The sequence below is a fragment of the Siniperca chuatsi genome, linkage group LG18 (assembly GCF_020085105.1).
Source record: "Siniperca chuatsi isolate FFG_IHB_CAS linkage group LG18, ASM2008510v1, whole genome shotgun sequence".
NCBI classification, from domain to species: Eukaryota; Metazoa; Chordata; class Actinopteri; order Centrarchiformes; family Sinipercidae; genus Siniperca; species Siniperca chuatsi.
This window is the reverse complement of record NC_058059.1, coordinates 12451168-12476144: the sequence shown is the minus strand read 5'-3', so window position 1 is coordinate 12476144 and position 24977 is coordinate 12451168. Positions and strand designations below refer to the sequence as shown.

The 24977-nt window shown below is 39.2% G+C and overlaps 2 protein-coding genes across 3 annotated transcripts; both read right to left on the bottom strand.

Annotated features, from left to right (window-relative positions):
• Positions 1–100: 100 nt before the first annotated feature.
• On the bottom strand, positions 101–15052 carry rab14l (RAB14, member RAS oncogene family, like). 2 transcript variants are annotated; one of them, XM_044173211.1, is made up of 9 exons: positions 14898–14999; positions 9668–9792; positions 8264–8322; positions 6778–6831; positions 5723–5900; positions 4575–4641; positions 3169–3256; positions 2658–2688; positions 101–2538 (listed from the first exon to the last, which is right to left on the bottom strand). In XM_044173211.1, exons 2-9 carry the CDS (start codon positions 9673–9675, stop codon positions 2361–2363), a joined length of 663 nt encoding a protein of 220 aa, XP_044029146.1. In that variant the 5' UTR covers positions 9676–9792; positions 14898–14999; the 3' UTR covers positions 101–2360. The 2 variants fall into 2 exon arrangements, with proteins under 2 accessions (XP_044029146.1, XP_044029147.1); XM_044173212.1 differs by lacking the exon at positions 9668–9792 and having other exon boundaries at positions 14898–15052.
• A 1378-nt stretch (positions 15053–16430) lies between these two features.
• LOC122865163 lies at positions 16431–23231 on the bottom strand. Its single transcript, XM_044173213.1, has 3 exons — positions 22709–23231; positions 18828–18968; positions 16431–17351 (listed from the first exon to the last, which is right to left on the bottom strand). Exons 1-3 carry the CDS (start codon positions 22776–22778, stop codon positions 17164–17166), a joined length of 399 nt encoding a protein of 132 aa, XP_044029148.1. The 5' UTR covers positions 22779–23231; the 3' UTR covers positions 16431–17163.
• Between the last annotated feature and the right edge of the window lie 1746 nt (positions 23232–24977).

Genomic DNA, 24977 nt, shown 5'->3' with positions numbered 1-24977 from the left:
AAAAACAGTGGCAATAATTAATATTCAACCTGGACAACTTTAATCCCAGACTGTTTATTAAAGCATGTTTCTGTAGAAACAATAACAAAGAAGACACAGCAACAGGTTATGTATAATTTATTTTTTTCTGGCTAGAGTATTTTGTCATTAAAATCAAAATGTCAACATTTTAAAATCATATACACTCAAGAATGCATTTAAATGTTAGCACAGCTCCTTAAAAATTTATACATATGTACTTTTTTTGTACTTATGGACAGACAAAAGCAGGAAGTGGTCACTCAGACTGCAAAGAGATGGGACACAGGAAAAAAGCCCCAGCCCACCAGCTTCTCACAATAAACCAATCCCCACTCCCCAAACGTTAAGACAGCGATGCAGGCCCCTCCCATGCGGAGGAGCGATGATGGTGTGGAAAAAGAAAACAGAATATAAACAAATGTGCCCCATTCTCCACTCTATACAGAAATGAGAGGAATCAAAGTTTGCAGACAAATACTAATTTGCACATCATCTCAATCCACTTCCTCTCCCCTCAACCAATTGACAGGTTCAGTAGTGTGCAGATGGGGTGGTTGGGGGGGTCTAGGTGTCTGTCCTTTACATACATTTATTAATAGAAACTATGTTACAGAATTTCCCAAGCATGAATTACAGGCAACCCACTAGCACATCAACTGTACAGATCTTGGCAGAGCCAGCAAATAAACTTCTAAATCCCAAGCAGCGAGGAGCGACATCATCACTAATAGTTAAGAAGCAGTATATACAGCTGTCTAATCAGGGAAACACTATGGTACAGAAAAATTGTCCTTGGAAAAAAAAAAATCAATACAATGCATAATTCAATTTCACTGTGTTTCGGGGGGCATGCTGCTTGGTGTTGTATTATACAAGGCAGAGAAACAACTGCCAAAATGAACAACAGATCAGCTCTTCAGTGTAGCACTTGAGATAAAGGAGTGTTGACAGTTTGTTTTTACAACTGAATAATCAAGATGTGGGTTTAAGACCATGCTGCTGAGACTTGATTATTTGAGATATTTTGACAATGTGAGCCACCACTTGTATTTTTAGGTTATTCTCCAGTAAAATGCAATAAACATCCTAAAAGTTGATTTATTAAATTGGTGTAAGTTCCACAGCAGTGTGAGAGCAAGTGCAGCAAAACAAACAAAGAATAACAACATTAATTATAATAAGGCAACAAACAATGACAAAGAAATGCTGGTAAAGACCTGTTGATATGACCTGGGGGAGAGTTTTGGGGTCAGACAGGTGAGACGAGGGAGGGCTGAAGAAACAGATGTGAATGAATATGTCCATAAAAAACAGAAAAGCCATGTGTTTTTTTTGTTAAAGTGTCATTTTAACTTGTCAAAATAAACTCCTATCCAACTTCTTAACACACAGACACTCACAAACACAGACAAGCTGGAAAACACCCGATATTCCTTCCTGTGATATCTCGGAAGAGACTGGGGAATCATCCACAAGGAATTTGTGGGTAATTCCTGGTTTTCTAAATGTTTCCCCCCTCTCTCTCCTGAGAACATCAGTGTTGTCATATGTGGCAAAGGAACTTGCTTTGTGCCGAGCAGCAGAAAGAATTAAAAGCCATAAGCAGGTTTGAATCCTGCTGACAAAGCTCACTCAGCTACATTCACACACTTGAGAGCCTCTACCTGTGCGGCTGCATGATACACTACTACATTGCCTTCACTGTCCAATCCCACAAAAATGAATCGTGAGTGAGATATCACACCTGCATGTCTCGATAAAATGCTGGATTGGTAAACCATGCAGAGGTGCCAGGAGTTTGAGAAAATTATTTAGATCCGATTCATAGAGAACTAATCGGTGGTGGATGAAACTTGATGCAGTGTTTACGTGTCATATATAGCTATAAAACCAAACATAAAAAACAGTCTCAGTTTATCATTATCATATGAACATTAAGTCTATCTAAAGTGTCAGTAACCCGTGTAATGCGTGGTGGTGTCTACGATACTATGACGGGGGAACTAGACTGAATGGTGCACGAAGAGTGGAGGGGAGCAAAAGAGGAGTTATGGGACGACAACACACTGACAGAGTTTAAAGAGGAGGAGTGAGACAGCAATAAAGGGAGACAGACAGGCAGAGGAGGAGGAGAGATGTAGTCCACACCGCCCAGGTCAGTCTGGCCCAAGTCGTTATCTGTCCCCCCGTTCCTTCCCTCTGCAGCCTTGCTCTCATGCAGCTCCTGGTGCAGTGAGGTGGATGGACGTACGGAGGTGGAGGAATGGATGCAGGGGGGATGGTTGAGGACAGACGGAGACAGAGAGAGGAAGGGAGGATGAAGGGGGTTTGCTTGGTCATTAGCAGCCACAGCCTTCCCTTTGGGGCTGTGGTTCGCTGGTTAGCCGGCCACCCTGAGGGGCTGAGGGCTTGTGCTGGACCCCCGACTCAGCAGCGTTCAGGTCCAGGCTGCCATCTTGGATGTTCTGGTAGATCTTCTTAGCTGCTTCCAGGAAGGCGTCCTCAACGTTTTCACCTCTGAACACAGAGCATAAACACAAACGTGAGAAAGGAGGCGATTGGGAGTTTATGAATGTAAGCAAAGGGATATTTCATGTTCTGCAGTCACTGAAATACCTGAATTTGTGCAGACTTACGTTTTTGCACTGGCTTCCAGAAATAACAGACCTTTACAACATAAAACAGACAATGACAGGGTCAGTAAAACATTGTTACAAGCTCACATGCCTCAAATACAAAGTTCTCATTTGCCCCTTTTAATCAAGTCACCTCCTAGTTTCTGTCTGAGCAGTATAAATAGAAAAGGATATTAATCTTCACTTTTGTCTCTTGAAAAAAAACATAAGGGCTTCTATTATAAACATTCTGAAAAGAATACAGAGGCTAAATCTCATTTTTATTCTAAATATTTGGACATTTTGTTGGAATTCCTGTAATTATTGTTTTGTTTAAATTGAGGATGGAGCGGACACAGTTTTGGGAGATGCCTTTGCAGAAAGAGTGTAAATGCCTTATGATTACTTAATACCTTAAAGAGTTGAAGACAGACAGTCAACCAGCATGTTGAACTGTAAAGCGAAACCATTTTCTCCACCTAAAACCCTCTTTCCTGTCTTCCCAACATTTGCTGTTCTGTGTCTGACTCACCGTTCTCCTCAGCAAACTGCTTCGCTTCCTCATATGTAACGTCCCTCTGGGCCTCCAGGTCTGCTTTGTTTCCTATGAGAATTATCACCTGAGTATACAGAGACAGGAACACGAAGAGTGAGACAATCCTCTAGAAAGAAAGTCGAAGGTAGCATAGGAAGAATGTTCCTAAAGCAGTTGTTAGACTGTTGAGTTGTCTGTTTAGAGATCGATTGAGAGATACACTGAGGAACTGAAACCCTCACATGAGCACACTAGACAGTGCCCCTAGCAACTGTGAGGTAATTAGACCTGTAACGTACTGATGTAATGTAATGAGCATCCTTGCAGTGACAGATTTTTATAAGACTCTTCTGGGACTGCTGCATGTTCAGCATAATCCATTCATGTTTTTTCACCTATTTTTTTGTTGTATTTCAGAAGTTCTCACAATGATCCTCACTGTATCAGCAAATAATTATTACCAAGTGCTATGGTAGTGAGTTTCAAACTTCTATGGGATGGGAAAAATATTTTCACTGCATAAAAGGGAGTCATAGATATAACTATTATTATTTTCATTCAGATGGCATCTACGGTGTCAGTCAAATGATCAGATAATATTTTCATTATGTTTCCCATCTTAAACAACAGCAGCCAAATAAATATCACTTGAAGCAGGAAGACATGTTGACACTTATGGCACAAGCCATGACAAGACTGCAACACTGCCACCGCATGGCCGATTCAAGATACTTCAGCGAAAAATAGCTTAGGCTAAAAGGATTCTGTTGAATTTTTCTATGAGCACTACTTAGTAATTATAAAGAGGTGACAAAAAAGAACACCACAAAAACTTCATTAAACAAACATCATTAAAATAATATTCATAATAACATAGTAAAGTTTCCCTCATAGTTATATTTATCCAGAAAAATTACCAAAAGAAAACATAGTTCCACAAGAAACCAATCCATGTGTACGAAAATAGCCTGATATAAATAAACCTTCCAGGAAAACATTTTTCACTTGATGTTAAAAACCTGGAGTGGAAGTGGCATATTGCAGGAACACATCTCAGTAATTGAGAGCAGTATGATTTAGAGCTAATCATATTTACCAAGAAATCCAATTTAAGAAATGGACAGGGCTCTGTGGCTTCAAACAGGCTCAGGGAAGAGAGGGAGAATGACACAGCGGGAAACAGAGGAAATGAAGCAGCAGAAGTGACAACAGGGGTATACTTGAAAGAAATAAGAGGTATGACACAGGAGGAAAGAAAACTACACCGTAAAAGAAAACATATTAGAGAGCAGTGGGTATAGGGCAGGACATTTTAAGTGTGCAGGAATCTACAGTTTCAGAGATGCAAAAGACGCGCACAGAATAATAACGCAAAATGAAAAGATGTTAATCTATGTACTTACAGTATTGGGGTTGGTGAGGTTTCTGGCATCAGTCAGCCAGCTGCTGAGGTGGTTGTACGTGCTTCTCCTGCATGACATCAACAGAGGGACAGAGGTTACTATGACGACATGCAAAGACTTCAAATCGTGCCATCTCTGAGGAGTGATCAGAAAATAGTCTGCAGCTGCTACATCATAAGGATGGTGTAACAATGAGAGCAGGACAACTTCACAGAGAGTGAAGAATTTGGGGGCTAGAGATATATTTTAAATTGATATTTGTGTATATGTGAAACATACAAACTCTGGCTGTAACTGACAATACTGTAACTATCTCTGTTGCCAGGTATTGCCACGGGTTGCCAGGTCATTTTTTCCAAGTTGCAGCCTAATCTAAAATCTCCTAGTTCCAATAAATGTACCATTTGTACAACATTACAGGTGGATCCTAATGACAACCACCATGTCAGTGAGTCAAAGGGGAACTGGTCGTACAAATGAGTTCTGCCAAACTGGCTTAAGTTGTTTTGAAGTGTTTTTCAGATAGCTATGGCAGACACAGAAATACCTGAAATTCACTGCTCTGACACACTGTAATCTCTAAACTGGACTGAGCCATATCCTACATTAATGAAACTTGAACTACAAGGAATAATACAAATATAAAAATGAGTTATTAAAGTCACACCATTTAATTACAGGATATGGATACAGAATTATCAGCTGTGTTCACAGCAACCATGCATCTTGGTCTCCTATTTTTGCTCATCAGCCCAGCAGAAGCTGTGGATGGGCACATTAACAATAAATGTAAACAATTCATGTTAGTTTTTCCACTGTTTCTGGGGCCCTAGGGGCCCTTACTGGAGTTGGGTGTGGTGTGGACAGACATTCCACATGTTGAACTGTGTTTATTTGGCAGACCACTGATACCACAGTTTGGGCAAGAAGGTCAGACAAATTGCTCATGTTTGTTCAGGAGGGAGTCTATAGGGGTTAACTGTGTACTTATCAGATGCTTTTGCTCCTATCAAACTTCCTCTTGCATACATGTTTTTATAAAATGCACTAAATAGTTATCACATAGATCACATGAAAGCTTTGGTGTAAAGTTGAGACCATGTAGTAAATGCATCTCCCACACACATTGACACATAAGTATCCTGTACCTGGTGATGTCGTAGACCATGAGTGCCCCTGCAGCTCCGCGGTAGTAGGAGCGGGTGACAGCCCTGAAGCGCTCTTGTCCTGCTGTGTCCCAAATCTGCAGCTTGATCTTCTGGCCGCTCACCTCGATTATTCTTGTACCAAACTCCACTCCAATTGTATGGGGGCAATCCGCCATAACTGGGGAGAGGAAGTGAGGTTACTGTGAATTCACTTTCATTATTTGTGTCAATTAGTTTTACTGTTGCTATTTTATATCCCCAGTGTTCATACATTTTTGTGTGTTGCTACATGCACTTCTGTGATCATCATGCTACGTTTCAATTTAAATTCCTTTAGTGTCGTTACCATTTGTTGTTTCATCTTATTCAAGTTTTAAACTTAGAAAAATGTACAGTTAGTGTGACAGGAAGTGTGTTCAAGTTTTTCTTCCTTCATCAGGTTGATGAAAGTTACAACTTGTGCCAAATTTTAGCTTACAATGATAATGTTGTAATATATATTTTGTGTAATCTCTCTCGCTCACACACACACACACACACACACACCTCATCTTCATTGTAAGCCAGCAGCAGGTGCATCAATAATCAATAACAGACATTACACTCACAGTTGTCTAAATTTAAAGTATCAACTTAGATACAACCCAGAAAGCGGCAAATTTCTTTAAAACTGACACTGAAAACCTTTTCTAAATCACCCCTGTGTGTGTGTGTGTGTGTGTGTGTGTGTGTGTGTGTGTGTGTGTGTGTGTGTGTGTGTGTGTGTGTATATCCAGGATGTGATGGTGGCGAGTGAATGAGGAACACAGCATCTGGCTTGTTAATAGTAGCACTAAACAAAACGGAGCTGAATGGTAATGGGAGGCTGCAGCTGACTCACACACAGAAGAAGAGTCTCTCACTGTTGAGCTCACACTCAACTTCTATGCCACTGACTTCCGCTAGCGTATAAAGAAATCTAAAGCCATTTAGGCACTCCAGTTGAACCTGGCAACCTTACATACACTGAGGCACAAGCACAGATGAAAAGATTTCAAAATCAGAGCAGCACTTACATTTCTTTTCTGTGAACTGGTGAAGCAAACATGACTTCCCTACTCCCATGTCCCCTGTAGAGAGAGAGAGAGAGAGAGAGAGAGAGAGAGAGAGAGAGAGAGAGAGAGAGAGAGAGAGAGAGAGAGAGAGAGAGAGAGAGAGAGAGAGAGAGAGAGAGAGAGAGAGAGAGAGAGCGAGAGAGCGAGAGAGCGAGAGAGAGAGAGAGAGAGAGAAACTCAGGTCAACCAAGAAAACAGAAGAACAACAATTCTCTATTCAAGCCTGCAGTGTGGCCCCCATGCAAGATGTAGCAGCCCCTCTGTGATAGTCAGCACCGATACTTAAAATTTCATGTGGAGCAGTAAGAGAGACAGAGAAAGACTTAAATATAATGTGCTCTGTCCTACAGAATTTGACAGTACATTTTTGACAACCATTTTGACACTAATGGTATGTTTGTTTTGTGCCTTGATCATGTTTGCACAATCATGTGACTCCTGAGTCCTTCATTTGCAGCTCAACAAAATAAAAAAAATAATGCTGCAAGCAAATAAAATCATACAGATGTAGGCCTCTCTGTTAGGAGGTGGATAATAATCAACAAAATCAATACTTTTGACTGAACACCTTGATATAAAAAGTGTTCCAAAATTTTGGGAATGATGCTTTCTGAGGATACTCTCACACATGAAAATGCTGAAAAACCTTCAGTAATTTGGATACACCAAGAAGCTTAGAAAATTGTATGCAACTCCAGTAGGATCATGAGATCTTAAAAACTTCACTTTTCAAAAACAAACTGTAAAAGTATAAGCAAAAAGTAAAGTAGCAAGCCATTATTACTACAGGCTGCTCTTCTAGACTCATTCACACAGTCCTTTAAGATCTGAGCTGAGTGTTAGCAGGGTGTTTTAGGTTTGACAGAAGAGGAGGATAAATAGCCCAGAGTCTGTAAATATATGTACAAGTAAAAGCAGCAATATGTTCACTTAGAGCCCTCATGTTAAGAAACATGTCAGTAGAAGATAATTCTAATAGGGTAAAGGCATTTAAAAATGTATTACACACACAGCACAGAGTAGTATAGCATTAAAGTATTAACTTTAACTACAGTATGTAGTAGTATCAACTACAGAAAATCTTAGTGGAATGGACTAACAGTCATAGGTTTTCTTTGACTAATGCATTTGTCAGTTTTACTGATATATCTGTCAAATTGTTTGTCCAGTATTACTGTCTCTCAGCAGATGAATGCAGTCATCTCGGAAGACCTGGTGCTTTATTAAAGATCAAAGCAAAAAAAAAAAAAAAAACCCCAAAAGACTATAATAAACAGAGACATGTTGGATCCACTCGGTGTACGGGGAAGCATACTGTTTACAAAAAATAGATTCAGGTATCATTCTTTAGACCTTCTTTTGGAAGTGGGATACATCAATGCACTGTGAACTGCTCCCACAAGCTCATCAACATGGCTTGCTGGAGAGATTGGTATTGTTCACTTACCGATAATGATGTATTTGAAAATGTAGGAGTAGTTGTATGGTGCAGTGGCCATTGTGGCTCTGAAAGAGAGAAAAGAGGGGGACGTTTAGGCACGTAAACTGTCAGTAAGGGCAATTTGCTATTTTCCAACTTAAGGATTTTCAGGTAATCCAAGTAAGAGAAATAATTCAATATAGATTACAATGCTTTTAAAAAAAGTTCATTCTTTTATCTTACAAACAATGACTACAGTCTCCTGTAGCACTGAAACTCCACACTGACCACATTCATTCTACATGCTGGGTTACTGAATATCAGGACTTATTTTGATTTAATTCAAAGGTTCTCTCTCAAGACATTTACGCTACACAGAGTTTATACACAAGTCAATTTAAATACAGTGACAAAATACATTTACCATAATAGGAGAGGCTAAAAATTTGAGCATGTCTGGGTGCAAATAAAAACACAGTAAGTACTGTACACACTTGACTAAGTTGGTCATGTAAGAGCCAGTGTTATTCTACAAAGCCGTAATCCTATCAGAGCTATAGGACCATACTAATGTGAGTCTGGGCAAGGCCAGATCCTTCATCAATGCATGCTAAAGTACAGTAATAAAAACAATATACCTCTGTAGGAATGTGAATTAACACATCACAACATTCCAGTTACACCATTTCAGTAACTACAAAATCATATTATGTAATTTCAAGTTACCCGATTAAACAGTCATGGTCAAAAGTTTACATACACTTGTAAAGACCATGTATGTCATGGCAGTTTGAGTTTCCAATAATTACTACAACTCTTAATTTTCTGTGATGAAATCATTGGAGTACATACTTCTTTGTCACAAAAAACAAACAGTCATGAAATTTGCTTCATTTATGACTTTATTATAGGTCTTCTGAAAATGTGACCAAAACTACTGGGTCAAAAATATACATGCAGCAACTTCAACAATCAATTGTGGTGAAAAGTTGTCTCAATCAAATTTGCTTTGTGACATGACCTCTTTAACTTCTCATGAGTGCTTCTGATTGTCTACAGCTGGTGACTTGTCTGAGTCCATTTAAATAGGGCTTGTTTGATACACTCATTAGACTCAACCATAACCATGCTATGATGGTCAAGTCTAAGGAGCGCAGCATGAATCTGAAGAAGCGGATCATTGACTTGAACAAGTCAGGAAAGTCACTTGGAGCCATTTCAAAGCAGCTACAGGTCCCAAGATCCACTGTGCAAACAATTGTTTGTAAGTATATAGTGCATGGCACAGTTGTGTCCCTGCCACGGTCAGGAAAACCACGCAAGCTATCAACTGCTGCTGAGAGAATATTGGTCAGGAGTCGACCAAGAACCACCAAAAAGCAGGTCTGCGATGAATTAGAAGCTTCTGGAACACAGGTGTCAGTGTCTTACATCGCCATGGACTGAGAGGCTGCCGTGCAAGAAGGAAGCCCTTGCTCCAGAGGCGGCACCTTAAGGCTCGACTGAGGTTTGCTGCTGATCACATGGACAAAGAAAAGGCCTTCTGGAGGAAAGTTCTGTGGTCAGATGAAACAAAAACCGAGTTATTTGGCCACAATGACCAGACATATGTTTGGAGGAGAAAACGTGAGGCCTTTAACCCCCAAAACACCATACCTACCGTCAAGCATGGTGGTGGTAGTTTTATGCTATGGGGCTGTTTTGCTGCCAGTGGAACTGGTGCTTTACAGAAAGTGACTGGAATAATGAAGGAGGAGGATTACTTTAAAAGGAATGGCTAAATCAAGCTAGAATTAAAGTGTTAGAATGGCCTTCCCAAAGACCTGACTTGAACCCCGTCGAGAACATGTGGACTGTGCTGAAGAAACAAGTCCGTGTCAGAAAGCCAACAAATTTAATTGAACTGCACCAAATCTGTCAAGAGGAGTGGTCAAAGATTCAACCAGAAGCTTGTGGATGGCTACCAAAAGCGCCTAATCGAGGTGAAATAGCCAAGGGACATTTAACCAAATATTAACATTGCTGTATGTATATTTTTGACCCAGTAGTTTGTCACATTTTCAGAAGACCTATAATAAAGTCATAAATGAAGCAAATTTCATGACTGTTTTTTTGTGACAAAGAAGTATGTGCTCCAATTATTCCATCACAGAAAATTAAGAGTTGTAGTAAAAACAAGTAACCAAAAATGAAACGGAACACTAATATTTTTTTTCATTTGGTTGGTCAACTAGGAGGTGATAGGACTGCACTTCCCACATGCTTCATATTTCTGCTTACATAAGTAAATGCGTGCGGGGGGGCAGCCATGTACTTATAACAGTTTGGTGACCTTTCTACCAGTGTACAACCCAGTACTAATCATTAGGATCAAAAACTGCTTAGATTATATTTAAGGAAATGTTTTAACAGTTAGGCTACCCCTTAATTATCCTTATTGATTCCTTATCCATGTATATTACTTTGTATTACTTATATCACTACCACAAAAGAAACAAAACTCATATCTTTGTGGTGTCAAAAGCTATGTTGAGATTTCACTCAAGAGTAAGAGCAAGAGTACCACTTGTTAGCTAACTGATATAGTCTAGTACTCTAAAGATAATACCCCTTGATGTACATTTCAACAAAGTTGAGTATATTATCTACCCAACATTACTCAATTTAACACTGGGAAGAATCCACCCCTCCACCTAGTACAAACCGACTCAGGTGATGCAGTGCCACATTGTTTGACATTTGAGTATTAAAAATATTTCAGAGCTCAAATCTCAGGCAACCTTTCACATGCTGTACAGTGACACTGGCTAATTTTGAAGGCACTGGACACAGTCTGTCTACAAGTAAACAGTGTGGCACTTACATGTACACAAGAACACCTCCAGCATCATAGGCTCAGAGCTAGGCTAAAAATAGCCCTGACACCTATCTGATACCCAGTGATGGTTCATTGTTCACACTCCACTTACAGCACATAGACAAAGCATGCAGGGGAAAAGCCTTCAGATTTACCACACAATACCACCACTAGTGAATCAAAAAAGCATTCACACAAATACACTGGTTGAACAGCCAAGGGGAAATGCTCTTTTTCAAGATGCACAGATTTGTTCATAAATAAATTATTGGGTCATGTATGACATCAATAAAGCTGCTTTAGAAAGCAGTTCACCATAAAATTCACTTTCTCCTAACATCAAGGCTATTTTGTAGTTAGGCTGCTTTATAATTCTGTATCAAGGTGCTGCTGTACAGTGTAACTGTAACTGCTGTAGAGAAGTAAATTATTCAGGCTTAACAATCAGGAGCATAATCATTCAGCAGCCCGATGGTTTCTATATCCCTGGCAAAGATAGCCTGCCTTAAACCAGTGCTTTTCTTTGATCTGCAGATCAGTGAAAACTGTGCGGCAGTTAAGGCAGTTCCTGGAAACTGAAATCACTGTGCCACATCAGAGCCTAGTTCTGGTGTTATGCTCATGCTTCTGCAATTCAGTGACCATGTTTGACTGGCCAGATTAATGCTGACACAACCAGAAGAAATGTGGATGGGGTGTGATATGAGAATCTAAGAGAGAAGCAATGAAACTAGAGCAAGTGAGTAAAGAGAAAAGGAAAAAAAAAAGAGATAAAAGGAATAGACTTTCAGTAGCATAAGAAAATGGAGTAAGTGGATGAAATATAAAGGATTGGAGACACTAATTTGTTAGATGGGAAATGAAGGGAGGGAGGGCCTTCAAGGCTACTTAGCTCACGTTAATTCAATCAAGGTGTCACAGAAACCTTTGCAATAATAAAAATGGTGTGGGGTCAGGTACCTTCATGATGGCACATACTGACAGTCATATTGACTCTGGCTATAACCCTTTGAGGAAAGCACTAAAAATCAGATGCCTGAAAACATCACAATAGAAGAGTATACTTATGTTCACAGATAAATTATATGAAAATAAATAATAGATAATAAAATTAGATAACTAAAACAACTCAAAAGTATGTTTCAGTATTTCTGATTACCTTAAGAAAAATATAACTTTTTAATAACAGCAGAAGCTGCTGAATGTTACCATTTGAAACTATGTAAACAACTCCCAGGGATACCAGCGCAGGCTGTGACTGTGTTTTTGTTGGTGGCCCCAAAAAAGACTTGGCTCACACTCAGTCCCCAACAAACTCTGCAACTCGACCTGACATTTGGTACTCAGGCTAACACCAACTAGCTACCTGAAGCAAAAAGCAGTCTGTATGAACTTGCTATGTTATTCACTGTTATTCATCTGAATATCTACCCCATTACTACTTTGTTAAAAAAAAATATGGCTAACTTTGATATCACAATAATGACCACAGTACACTTGCTATCACAAGCTTGTTTACACTACAATGCTACTTGTGCTGTATAACCCCCCCCCATTACTTAATGCATTAATTCTAAATCAACTGATGTTTTGGTCGGATGCTTTTTTTTTTTAAACTAGAGAGAAAATCCATGAGTAACATTTAAGGGGCTTTCCCCATGCTGCCTCTTGTCACATGACCTTAACGTGGCATCTCTATATCAGTGTGACTGTTTTCAGCGCTCTGAAAGGTGAACTATCAGAGAAGCGTCAGAATCAGCTTTATTGGCCAGGTATGTGTACACATACAAGGAATTTGACTATTTTTTCATTGCTCTCAATATACATACACAGAAATAGATGCAAATACAGCTAAAAACAAGGACAACAAGCTCAACAAGGTAAACAAACATTAAGCTACTATACAGTTTGTGATTATACACACACACACACACACACACACACATATACATACATACACACATACATACATACATACACACACACACTTTTATACAAGTACAAAAAAACAACAACAGTAACATTTGTAAACAGTAAAACAATTAGTGCAATGGTGCAGAGTGCAAATGATGGTGCTGAAATAAATATGATTAATGTACAGGTATCCCCAACCAGCGTAAAAACAAAATGTGATTTAGTTGTGATAGCCAACCCTACTTTTTCAGCTTTTTGTGCTCATTAGTGCAAATAAACCCCATGAGTATCAATCAAGGAGAAGGTTAGCCAAGATCATGTGACCAGCCTGCAGCCTTAGCACTTCTCCATTACTCTTCAACATCCTGAATCTTTCTCCAGAGAAACACTGTCACTGGCTTTCCTCCTCTCAATAGCCACCTCCCATACATGGGAGGATGCATGACTTATGGGTAACTCAAATCACTGGGCAATCAGGAAATCACAGTGCCTTCCATGATGTTCAGGCCCAATGTTCAAATCATGTGACTCCTTTCAAGCCTTAAAAACAATATAATGAAGATCATCACTACCGTTTACAGGCGAGACAGAGCACACTATTACAATGCATACAAATCGAGTTTGTGACGATCATTTATATGATTAAAGAACATCAATACAAAATAACAACAACTAATGTTGTTATTTAAGTTTCAGTTGAAGCCTGCTAGTACACAGAGTGCATTGGCACAAGAAACAGAAATGATGCAGCATTTTATGTTGGATAAGAGCAGATCTATACAAATTTGCAACACTTTGATACATAAAGGGTCTATTTTGTCGCCAACTTCCGTTTTTAAAAAATGTGCACATCTTTTGTTTGGAAAAGTAAAGAAAAGCCAAAGAGGAGGCTACACTGTTGGCTAAGTATAATTATCGGACCTTTATTGAAACGCTGCACTACAGATGATCACGGCATCACTTCTATACAAGAACCCAGAATTGAAAAAGACGGTCTGCATACACAAATCCAAACAAACCCGTCTGTGTCTGATGTTAACTCTTTAATTTGACACTGTAACGTCATGCCTGCTCCCCGACGACAGTGGCTACCTTAGCTTAACAACCGGCAAAGTGACAGCGTCAGTTTGGTTCATTCTCTGCTGTTAGTTAGCTAACGTTAGCACACAAAAAGCAAGCATCGTTACTATGCGGAAAAGCACATAAAACCGGACATTTACTTAGTTATTAGCTACACGATCGTGTCTGATAACAATCACGGCCCTAGATTAGCTATTTTGATAGCTACATTTGCGTTAGCTAGTTACCTGCTTGCTGACATCAATGGATGTAAGTTATCTTGACAACAAATCGCATAAATTACAACATATAACGTTAAGTCAGGTGCCTCTATCAGCACAGAGACTATTTAGGCAATGGCATTTTATTAGTATAACTACGTTAGAACAGTAACTTGGCTTCTGCATAATTTCACAAAACCATACATCAAACTAACGACAGCTAACGTTAGCAATAGCTTTGGCATGCTAGTTTGCCTGCTAGCTGCAGGGGTTGGATTATGGTAGATACGTATCTTAAGATAGCTTGTCAACCCATATTTAGTCATCGCCGAGCAAGTCATTTCTCGCCTATAATAGTATTCTATAACAGTTTAATATGCAATATCTCCTGTTCTTGGAAGCTACCGACAAACACCAACCTAGTGTTAGCCATCTGTTCCATCTGTTAGCTAGCGTCGTTAGCTTGCCAATTAGCTGACTCCCAGCTAACACAGGCTAACTTAAACTGTTCCAACTATTTCATAATTTAAATAGCACAGTCGCTACGTTTATCAGACATTATGTACGTGTATATGAGTGTGTTTAAGTATTTCCTCGTTTCTGTCCTTACCAGAAATTAAGTCTTTTGAGCTTTGTGTTCTTGAGCTGTTCAGAAGAAGAATGCAGGTTATCCTGGCCCAAGTATGATCTGTCTATCCAAGATGGCTGCTCACAGCACAGGGTTTCCTCCGCTGTATACAATGGGCTTCTGGGACAAAGAGCATCATATGCGGCGATTTGCGGTGTGTGCACCAATAGTGAGCACGGTTTCGTGGATAGCAACCTCACCTGTACAGATGTATTCATGCATACTGTACTGGTATACCACTTAATACTGATTAAGTGCCGCATCAGATTATGAAATCATTACTGAAGTGAAATCAGGAGGTAGCCTACAGGATTGAGTGTTCAGGGATGCACCTGATTGACCTGGGTTTAGCCTAGTAGATCCATCTAACCAATTGTGTGGCCTGAAAATGATTTATTATTTATTTGGATCCCCATAAGTTGCTTCCTTCAGTAACAACTACTCTTCCTATTTAAAATAATACATAAAGTTAACAAATGTTTACATTTACACTGCATACAGTAGTCTAAATACTGTAGTTACAACATCACCATTGCATCAAACTTAAAAGTTGTGTCAAAACATACATGGACTATACAAAATATTAAAATGGAACAATTTGAATGGGTTGACAGGTAAAATAAAATAATAATCTCACTTAATTTGAACAGCTGTACTGCAAATAAATTAAAGAAAACCTACTTTGCTGGCCTGTCTTCAAGAATAGCATATTTAAAAAAAAAAGTAGATTCTTGTGATATAAAGCATGGCAAAATGTTCCAGTGAGATATGGCTCTATAAAAACAGTAATGTATAATACGTTTGTTTCACACGTGTTTGTGGGTAACAAACTGGCAGCCCACATTTGAAGCCAGGTTCAGATCTATCAATGTGTTAATTTGAAAAAATATCTGTTGTATTCTGGGAGAATTACACATTTCTCACATGCAAACAACCAGCATAAGGAATGCAGGCCTATGAGCTGTTTATTAAACATTTGGAGCTAGACAGTATCCATTCTGCCTAAATGTTCTTGTGTAAGACAGAATTTCTGCTCCAGCAGTGCTTTTCTGTGACTGCCACTTTTACACAGATTTTATAGACTGGTATGTGTTAATACACAGTATGTTTTATATATGACAGGTTTATGACATATAGTGATACTAAACTGGTAAAGACCCTGAAAACCCTGAAATGTCTGTATGAAAATGGCCATAATAATGTAATTGTATAAATGTCTACTGGTGAATGTTAGCTTACCTTATATGACCACCCTATATCAGCCCATTATGGTTGTTCTATTTCTGTTTAATTCTGTTCAGTGTCAAAATTTGGCCATTTTTAATTTTTATTTATTCCATGTCAGCTTTACACATTTTCATATGTACATAAAAGCACTTTTCAATCAGCTGGCCTACTGTTTAACACAGTTTCATTTATTCTCATGAAATCGTGTGAATGTGAATCACAAGTCATTTTAGATTATGTGTAGTATGTGACATTCATGGTGTGTCTTGGTATAACAGAGTTCAAGCATTTTTCTTCTGAAAAATATGAAACATTTTAATACAGTAATTCACAACATTACATGCTTTCACTGTACAATATTTTTTACAATCCTACATAGAACCACATGCAGTGTGCTTTCCCAGGCTTAGCCTGGAGAACTGGACAGCAAACTAAAAAAATATCTTTAATTTTGCAAAGTAAATAGCTTGTGACTTTCAAAGAACATAATGCACACAAAGATTTGATCTTGAGAACGTTAATGAACTCCTTAACAGAAAATTGATTCATGTCTGTATACAGTAAGTGGATGTAAGCCTTTATAAAATTGAAGTCATTGTGTATCTTGCTGATACAGGGTGTCTTTACTGAAAGCTTTTTATGAACTGACATTATGACTAACAAAGATCTTTCGTTCGTGGTAACAAATGCCCCATAATATCCCATATACTGTACTTCAAGCAATATTTGAGTAAGTGGATGTGCATTATAAATTCACTGATGACTTCATCAATTTAGCTTCATCATTAGTTTGATCAAACAGATTCACAGGGTTACTTTGCCACTGTTCTGAGCATAAGTCCAAGCTAACAATATAACAAAAGCTACTATTTCAACGTGCTCACCAGTAACACCATACTGAGTAAAACTCTCATTCAGCTCTAAACATGTGCAGCTATAAGAGAAGAGATGAGAGTTGCTAATACAAAATATTTATCCCATAGTCCACTGGTATTATGTTCCTCTCCAGATTGACTCCATATCACAACCACATCCTCAGCAGCAAGAGGCTAAACACTACACCAATGTAGTGGAGTGTGCTTGGATGACAGGAGGGGGCGCTGTTACATAGGTCTGAGTCACAGCAGTGGATGCGCACCCCTGGCAGCTCTTGTTGCTGGCAGTGTCTGGATGTGGCACAACCACTGGTCAGGACGATACCCAGGGCCGCTGGAGGGACAGAAGGGGAAGACTGTCAGTCAGAGAAGAGTGACGAGCTGGTGTTTAGCTCAGCAAGAAAAAAAGCATAAGTAAGCACCAAATACTTCAAGTGTGTAATGAGGAAGACATTTAGAGATCTTAAAGGCACACTCCACAGGATGTCTTCACAGCTGAGAAAGCAAACCTCTGACAAACAGTACTCTTAAATGCAGTAAATAAAAACTTGCATTGCCACAAAATGCAAAATGGTTGTCTAAATGAAACTAAAATGAATAATTTGAGAGCAGTAATACTTGGCATGAGCAAATTCTAAAAATATGGGAGTCCTAGCCCTACTTCTGCTTCTCCAACCTGTTTTTAAGTTAAAGTGATTTCTATAATGAGATTTTACTGATCACCTTCTTGCACTCGATTAGCACCTGACAACATCTCTGTCATTTATAATCCCCTAAATGACAAATGGCAACCTACCATCTTCAGACACGGGGAGCTCAGAACTGGCTGTTGTTTTAAAATCCAAGCTGAAAAGGAAGAGTGATCAGGTCTTCTAGGTGAGGGCAGCAGGGCCAACCTGAATAGATCAGCCTGGCTTCTTAATTTAAATTATGATGATGTTTCTTAGTCTAGTCTATCTAGACTTCATTTTTTTGCCAGTCAAGAATCTTCACTTCAGTTATAGGTTAGAGACAGCTGAGAAGTGAGAGGACATTATATTCAGGAGAGAACAGCACTGGACTGACTATGGGCTAAGGACAGATGTCTTATCTGAGGACAAAGGGGACTAGAACTATAAGACTCTTATGGAACTTCACCAGCATCTGTTAGATTTGGGTTTGGCAGGGTCACATGAAGATTAACAGGCTGACTGGTCACAGATTACTACCAAGACATTGATTCAAGATTTTGACAAAGTGCTTGTCATACTGTGTCTGACAGGCTGTTGTCAGTCCTTGTCTGAGCTTGCTGTTTCTCTGAGCAAATGGAAAAGGTGCCTCATCAGCCCTTTCAACATGAGTGGATCCTTTAGACATCCAGCAAAGGAACAGCTGGATTGTCCACGCTTCCATGGATATCAGCAGAGCTACTCATCTGACCATCTCTATCCTGCCGTGACTGTCCACATCCTCCATTTGACTTAACATTGACTTATCATCATGACTTATAATTTACTCAGCAAAGCACACCAAAGTAGGGTTATGTAACCATCCCCAGTGCAAGGAGCAATAGAATATTCACATCAGCGGACAAAGAACATTTACATGAAAGTATGATTAAAAATGATTATGCCAATGTCCAGTGGCACGCCAGAGGGAATTCATCATGATTTAATAATCATCTGCCTTACCATAAATATTCTTCAAATAAGTACCATACACAGATGCATAAGCTCACTGAGTTAGAGGATAAATGGAAGAGAGGGGAAGAGAAGAAACTGTGAATATGATTACAGTTTATTAGTCATTAAATTCATGGAGGTTTACTTACTGCTCTCTGTCTTGATGCAGAAACGGTGTTTAAAGCCTTTGTGTGAGTGGGTGCAGGTGATGACCTCTGGGTTGGAGCAGCCCACGTCCACGTACCTCTGGCCCTGAATGATGTTGCAGCCATAGCACTGCAACCCCTTGACTGCAGGGGACACACAGAACAGTACATGACGGCATGTTAGGGTGCAATTTAAGACAATGACCTAGCTTGTTCGCGTAAAGCCACTATAGGTACATAAGCAATAGCACCTACCCTGCTACTTTTGGGTTATGGAAGGATCAGCATACAGAGATAGTAGAATCACAGGCAGGAGAGCCACACAGAACCTATGGTGACCCCTGGGAGCTTATGATTATTAATATAAAGATTTAATTTTCACAGATTAAAAGTAAAGATTTGAAAATTGAAAAGATTAGCCTAAGAGTTGTCTGGTAGAGATTTATTCCAGTAAAAGATTGACACCTACAATGGAGGACAGGGCATTTGGAGATATGGAGTGTAGCTAAAACAACATAAAGATTACAAAAGAACTGCAACAAAGGTGGGTCATATTAAGTTGCATGACAATTACCAGCATTCCTTCTGTATGTGTCCATCATATCCCAGTTTAAATTTGTGACTTCCGCTCCTCTTTGTTGATACAGCTTGTCTGTGTTTATAACCTTATCTCCTGCAACATGCCATTATACTATACCACTAATTTGTTGTCAATAATTTTCAAGACTATTCCCCTTGATTTGTTCCTGATGAGACATTTAATTTCACTTAATTTTTAGGCTGGTGCATCAAAATATTTGGCATCATGTAGTTTGGCCGTTTTGGATTTCTGTTAATTACAGTTTGGGCACCATGTTGGTTTGAAAACTCACACATCAGTGTTAGCTGCCAGACTCTATTCAGTCTCTTTTAAAACCGACTGTTGCTGCTGGTAGACATCCGACCTAATAAGACCCACCTTTGTAGCAATGTTGATAATGGTGATATTGTTATTTCAGAGCTAAAGTTTTCCAAGTTCCACGTTTCACCTCAAACAGCCACTTGACTTCGATATATCATGACTCCAAATCCACATTAGAAGCACCTGCATTGACTCTGATTCAAATTTAAACAATCTTTTTAATAACTGGAGAAGTAGACTTAGAGTGCAGCACCATAGTCTTTCTTCCTGAAGCTATGCAGTACATAAACAGTGCAAATGAGCTCATTTTAAAGCAATCCTTCAGTTCAACTGAAGGCAGTATCTTGCATTGTATTTCATGAGAAGTACATCTCAAAAGGATCAAGATTCCCCCTGAAACATTTCATGGTTCCAACAAGGAACACTGCTTTGGAGTTTGATGTTTGTTCTCATCTTGACTGTCCTTGATCGCTCCTTCTCTCCTCTTCTCTTTTCTTCTCCTCTATTCCTTTCTCTTCTCTTCTACAGCTTGTGCTTAAGGGTGACTCACCCCACAGTAGTACACCCCATCCCAAGCTGTCTGCCTGCCAGCTCCAGCTTGTGATCTCAAAGCCGTGTCTCTACCACTCAGCACCCTGTAAGTGGTGGAAGCTACAGCACAGAGAAGGACTTGAGAGGGACTAAATCAACATGCAGCTAGATTATGCTGTTTACTTTTCCTTTTCAACTAACGCCTAAAAATTATAGACTCAGTTAACATGATCATTTGCCAAAATAGTTTTGGCAGGAGCTGGCACACATTGGATCATTATACAACTGAATTTTAAAGCATATCTTTTCAGAAATGAAATGCTCCAAAGACTTTTTTCATCTTTAGTTCCCTCTTCTCTTGAGCCACTGTCTCACTTCCCCAAATATCTAACTCTCTCTCAAGAAAGTAAGGCTAAGCCTAAACAGAACAAATCCACCAGAGCTTAAAGGGATTGTCCGTGAATTAAGACCACTCACACACCTGTGCCTGACCTCCAAAATCCCACACGCACAAGATGGTTTTGGCTGAAACCAATCCTCCCTCTTTATCTGTGCAAACCTGTGGACTCAGTGCGAGGGCAGAGAGCGGATGCAAGCCTCTCACCGCTTCTGCTCTGTTAAATAGCCCACCAAAAGCTCTGATGGAGCTTTCAGGAGCAAACTAATCCCAGGCAAATGCTCTTATAAAAATCACTTTAGAAATCTGCTGGAATCAATGTAAAGCCTCACAGGGACAGTGAACACATGCCAGCCTTTAGGGGATGTGTCATATCCCCCTGCTGGTGATAACAGCAGTTAAAGCTCTCATAAATATTCGAGTATTTCATTAGAGCTGGGTAATGGTTGTGGAAATAAAATGCAGTGAAATGGTAATTTGCATCGGGTTAACAACCTGATTTATCAATTCACTGAGATGCGATGTTGTTACACATCTCATGAAACAATGAAAAGCTGCCCAGTGTGAGTATTTCCGGTATTTGTCAACATAATGAGGACATATTGGAAAGACATTTAGCTTTCACGGCACAATTCAATTTATTATAACCAGATCCTCTCTCAGTATGCATAGCAAATGTTTATTAACTCTGTACATATAAAAATCTATTGTGACCTAAATTTAATTTGATCAATTATTGGTTTTGAGCACATTTAACATGAAAATTTGTTAGTAAAGTTCATCTGCATTTCAGCACTGAGCCAATTATATTCATAATACTATTATATGCATTATACATTTTTTATGAGAAACATTTTAAGAAGAACAGTTGGAAAGAAAATGTATGCAGCATAAGCAGAGAACAAGAATCATTTAAAGATTTTTAGGTTATGTTTTGCTTTTTCAGTAGGACTTAAAATTAGTTAAGCTCTAAATGAGCTTTTAAGGCACCATAAACATATTAGAAACTAATTCTGAATGCAAGATGATTACTGTAATCAAGAATTAGGCAATATACAATAGGTATTAAATGGTGTGCTATTATGGTATTAAGCTCAATGTCCTCTGATAATGTGTGTTTGATGGTTATGGTTCATTAAAACCCCTTAATACTATCACCACCTTTTTTGAATTTCTGTCGAATTTTAAACAGAAATAACATTAATTTGGAAAATCGATACTGTTTATAATGCACTGCAATTATATCTATGTCTATATCTATTTGTTGCCTCATCTACTGCCTTTCATAGATGTTGCCCTATTTATAAATGCCACATCATTAATCGGTCCAGGAGCTCACTTCACCCTCTGGTCTGGAGTTGGGATCAGAGGTGATCTGACTCAGAACAAAACCCTGAGATACAAATAAAGCAAGGCAACATCTCTGCACACAACATCACCCCAGTTTCTTCTTGTTTGGTCCACAGTAAAACAAAGGTTGCAGCACAGCCGAGTCAGATCAATCACTATTGCTCTGTAGGGAAATTTAGTTTGCCACCTATGGATATTACCTATTGTTGGGAGGCATAGCTTTGAACTGCCAGGTCAATTACATGCAGAACAAAGGCATATTTATTGGAATCCTAATTCAACATGGTTGTTATATATTAATTATATTAGTTATATATATTATATTAATGTGATCCATTCAGTTAGTTTTGGTCTTGAACATTCACCAGTCTATTTTCGATTATTCTACTGCTGTGTTATTTTAATATTTTGCAAATGTTTAACATACATTTTTAGATACTTTTACTGCATTTATATTGTATTTATATACTGCAGTATATATCATATATTATATATAACACATTAATTATGTTATTGATTTCTTTGCCTGCAAAAGGCTGTTGTAAGTGAAGATTATTGTATCTGTGATATCATTAGTGCTCAGCACACTTTGTCTTGTCTGTCACATACAAATCCACACATCACACACACGCACAGCCTGTTCATATGTCTCTATGCACTGCAAAATTCTCTAGACATTTCATTACCAAAATACATCCTACTCACCATGTGTCAAGCAGAGTGCCCAAACCAAGATAAATCCAAGCCCATACACCAGCCAGGTATGTAAAGTCATGGATGCAGCACAGTAGTGATGGTCAGTGGTCAGTGCTGGAGGAGAGAGAGCCAGATATTTCCTCTGCTCTCATCTATTAGTCCACTGAAACAGACAGAGAGAGAAATCTAGCAGAGATCCCACTTTCCAAAGCCTGAGCAGCCCGACTGTCTCTCTCCACCCCAGCCTCAGCGAAGCTCACGTAGTGTGTGAGTGAAGTGCCAGTGAGAGTTCTCTGAGAGAGGGAGCCAAGCATCCAGCCAGTCAGTCAGCTCAGCAGCCAGTCAGGCAAAGAGACAAGGGGGAGGAAGATAAATGAGTGTCTTCCTCAGTGGTCTTCTCATGTCCTAAGTAGGAGAAGCTGGTGGAACTAGTGGTTTGATCACAAAAAGGAAAAAAAAAAATCCTCTCTTCTCTCATGTCAACTCCTGAAGAAAAAAGAAGAAAGAAGGACCTTCTCTCATCACTGAGATGAAAACAAACAGTGTAGCAGTGAGTGGAGGGGCAAACACACCAGTCAGGATTAATTCCTGATTGATAATCCATCGCTTCTAATAATAGCCCTATCACAATGTGTTAAAAGCCATGAGATGGCACACCGAGAGGGGGGGGGGGGGGGTACATGAGTGTGTGCATGTGTGCACACAGACTTTCCCAATGGGGCAGGTTATCTCTGTTCGGTGTATCACACTGGGGAGAAAATTCTATCTAATCAAGAATTAAAGAGTAAATCCTTTCTTAGAGACTGTAATGCCAGAGGATAAGGCAGGCTTTGCGGTAAGCCCTCATTCCCTCCCCACCCAAAGCAACATATGGTCCAGCCTGATAGATGGCTGCCAATGATCGCTATCATTCATATTACAACATATTTACAGTGGAGAGTACAGATTTTTCCACATATGTTTTGATAACAGTGGAACGCAGATAAGCAATTTTTTCGTTAGCGCTCATTTACAAAACAAACTGTGCCTAATCATGTACTGCAGTTCATCTTTTTTTATGTTTCTGCACACACACATATGTGCCTCTTGTTATTTGTAAGTGTGTGCAGCTCAGTGAGTGCGTTGTCTCTCCTCTCTGTGCTTTTATTCATGAGTCATTGTTTGTGTGTGTGTGTGTGAAAGAAAAACACGGCGAGAGAAGAGAAATGCCAGCAGTGTGTACTATCTGTTTGAGGTAGAAAAGGTCATGTGGACAGTTGTGTGTGTGCATGAGGAGGTGAGGGAGGGAAAAAATGCTGTTTTAAGCTTAGCTTTAATCAATATTCCTGTATGTGTTTGAGTGTGTAAACTGTAACCTTAAAGGAATAGTTTGACATTTGGAGAAATACACTTATTTGCTTTCTTGCAAAAAATTTAATGAGAAGATTGATATCACTCTCATAACTATCCATTAAATATGAAGCTACAGCCAGAGGATGGTTTGCTTAGCTTAGCTTAGCACAAAGACTGGACACAGGGGGAAACAGCTAGCCTGGCTCTGTCCAACAGTAACACAATCTGGCTATCAGCACTTCTAAGCTTATATCTTGTTTGTTTAACCGGAGTCTCCACTGGTAGCCTAGCAACTGCTGAGCTTTGTGCTAAGTTAAGCTAACCAGCTGCTAGTTTTTGGCTTCATATTTACAGTACAGTAATGAGAGTTGTATCAATCTTTTCATCTAATTTTCTGCCAGAAAGCACAAAGTAATTTTCCAAGATGTCAAACTTTTGCTTTAACATGAACTCTTGCCATAGTAAAAGCCTTATCTTATGTGATATACTAATTCTAAAAGTAACATTACATTTGGCATGCACACTCACAAAAACACACACCCACGCACACGCACGACTCATCATCCCGAGATTCCCATTTGTCATGGACATGGGTGTTGAATCTATAATGTGAAATTTTCATATTGCATCAACAAAACCGAACAGAGTGGTTGTTAAGCATAAAAGAGCAGTCCTAATAATAAAAGTAAAAGTCCCAATGCTGATGTGCACATGCAATTTTTGTCTCGACCTTTTCCCTCTTTCCCTATCTAATAGCCCTTATTCATTTATATTCTGCTGAGCTGCTTGAGCCTTTGAGTGATAAAGCCATGAAAGAGAGAGTGAGAGAAGGATGGATTCAGAGGGGGAAGAGGAGGTCCGGCAGTACCACAATGATGAAAGTGAGTCTTCCCCAAGCTGCTCCTGACATATCTTACGACACACAATAGCTGCTTTAAATACCCTT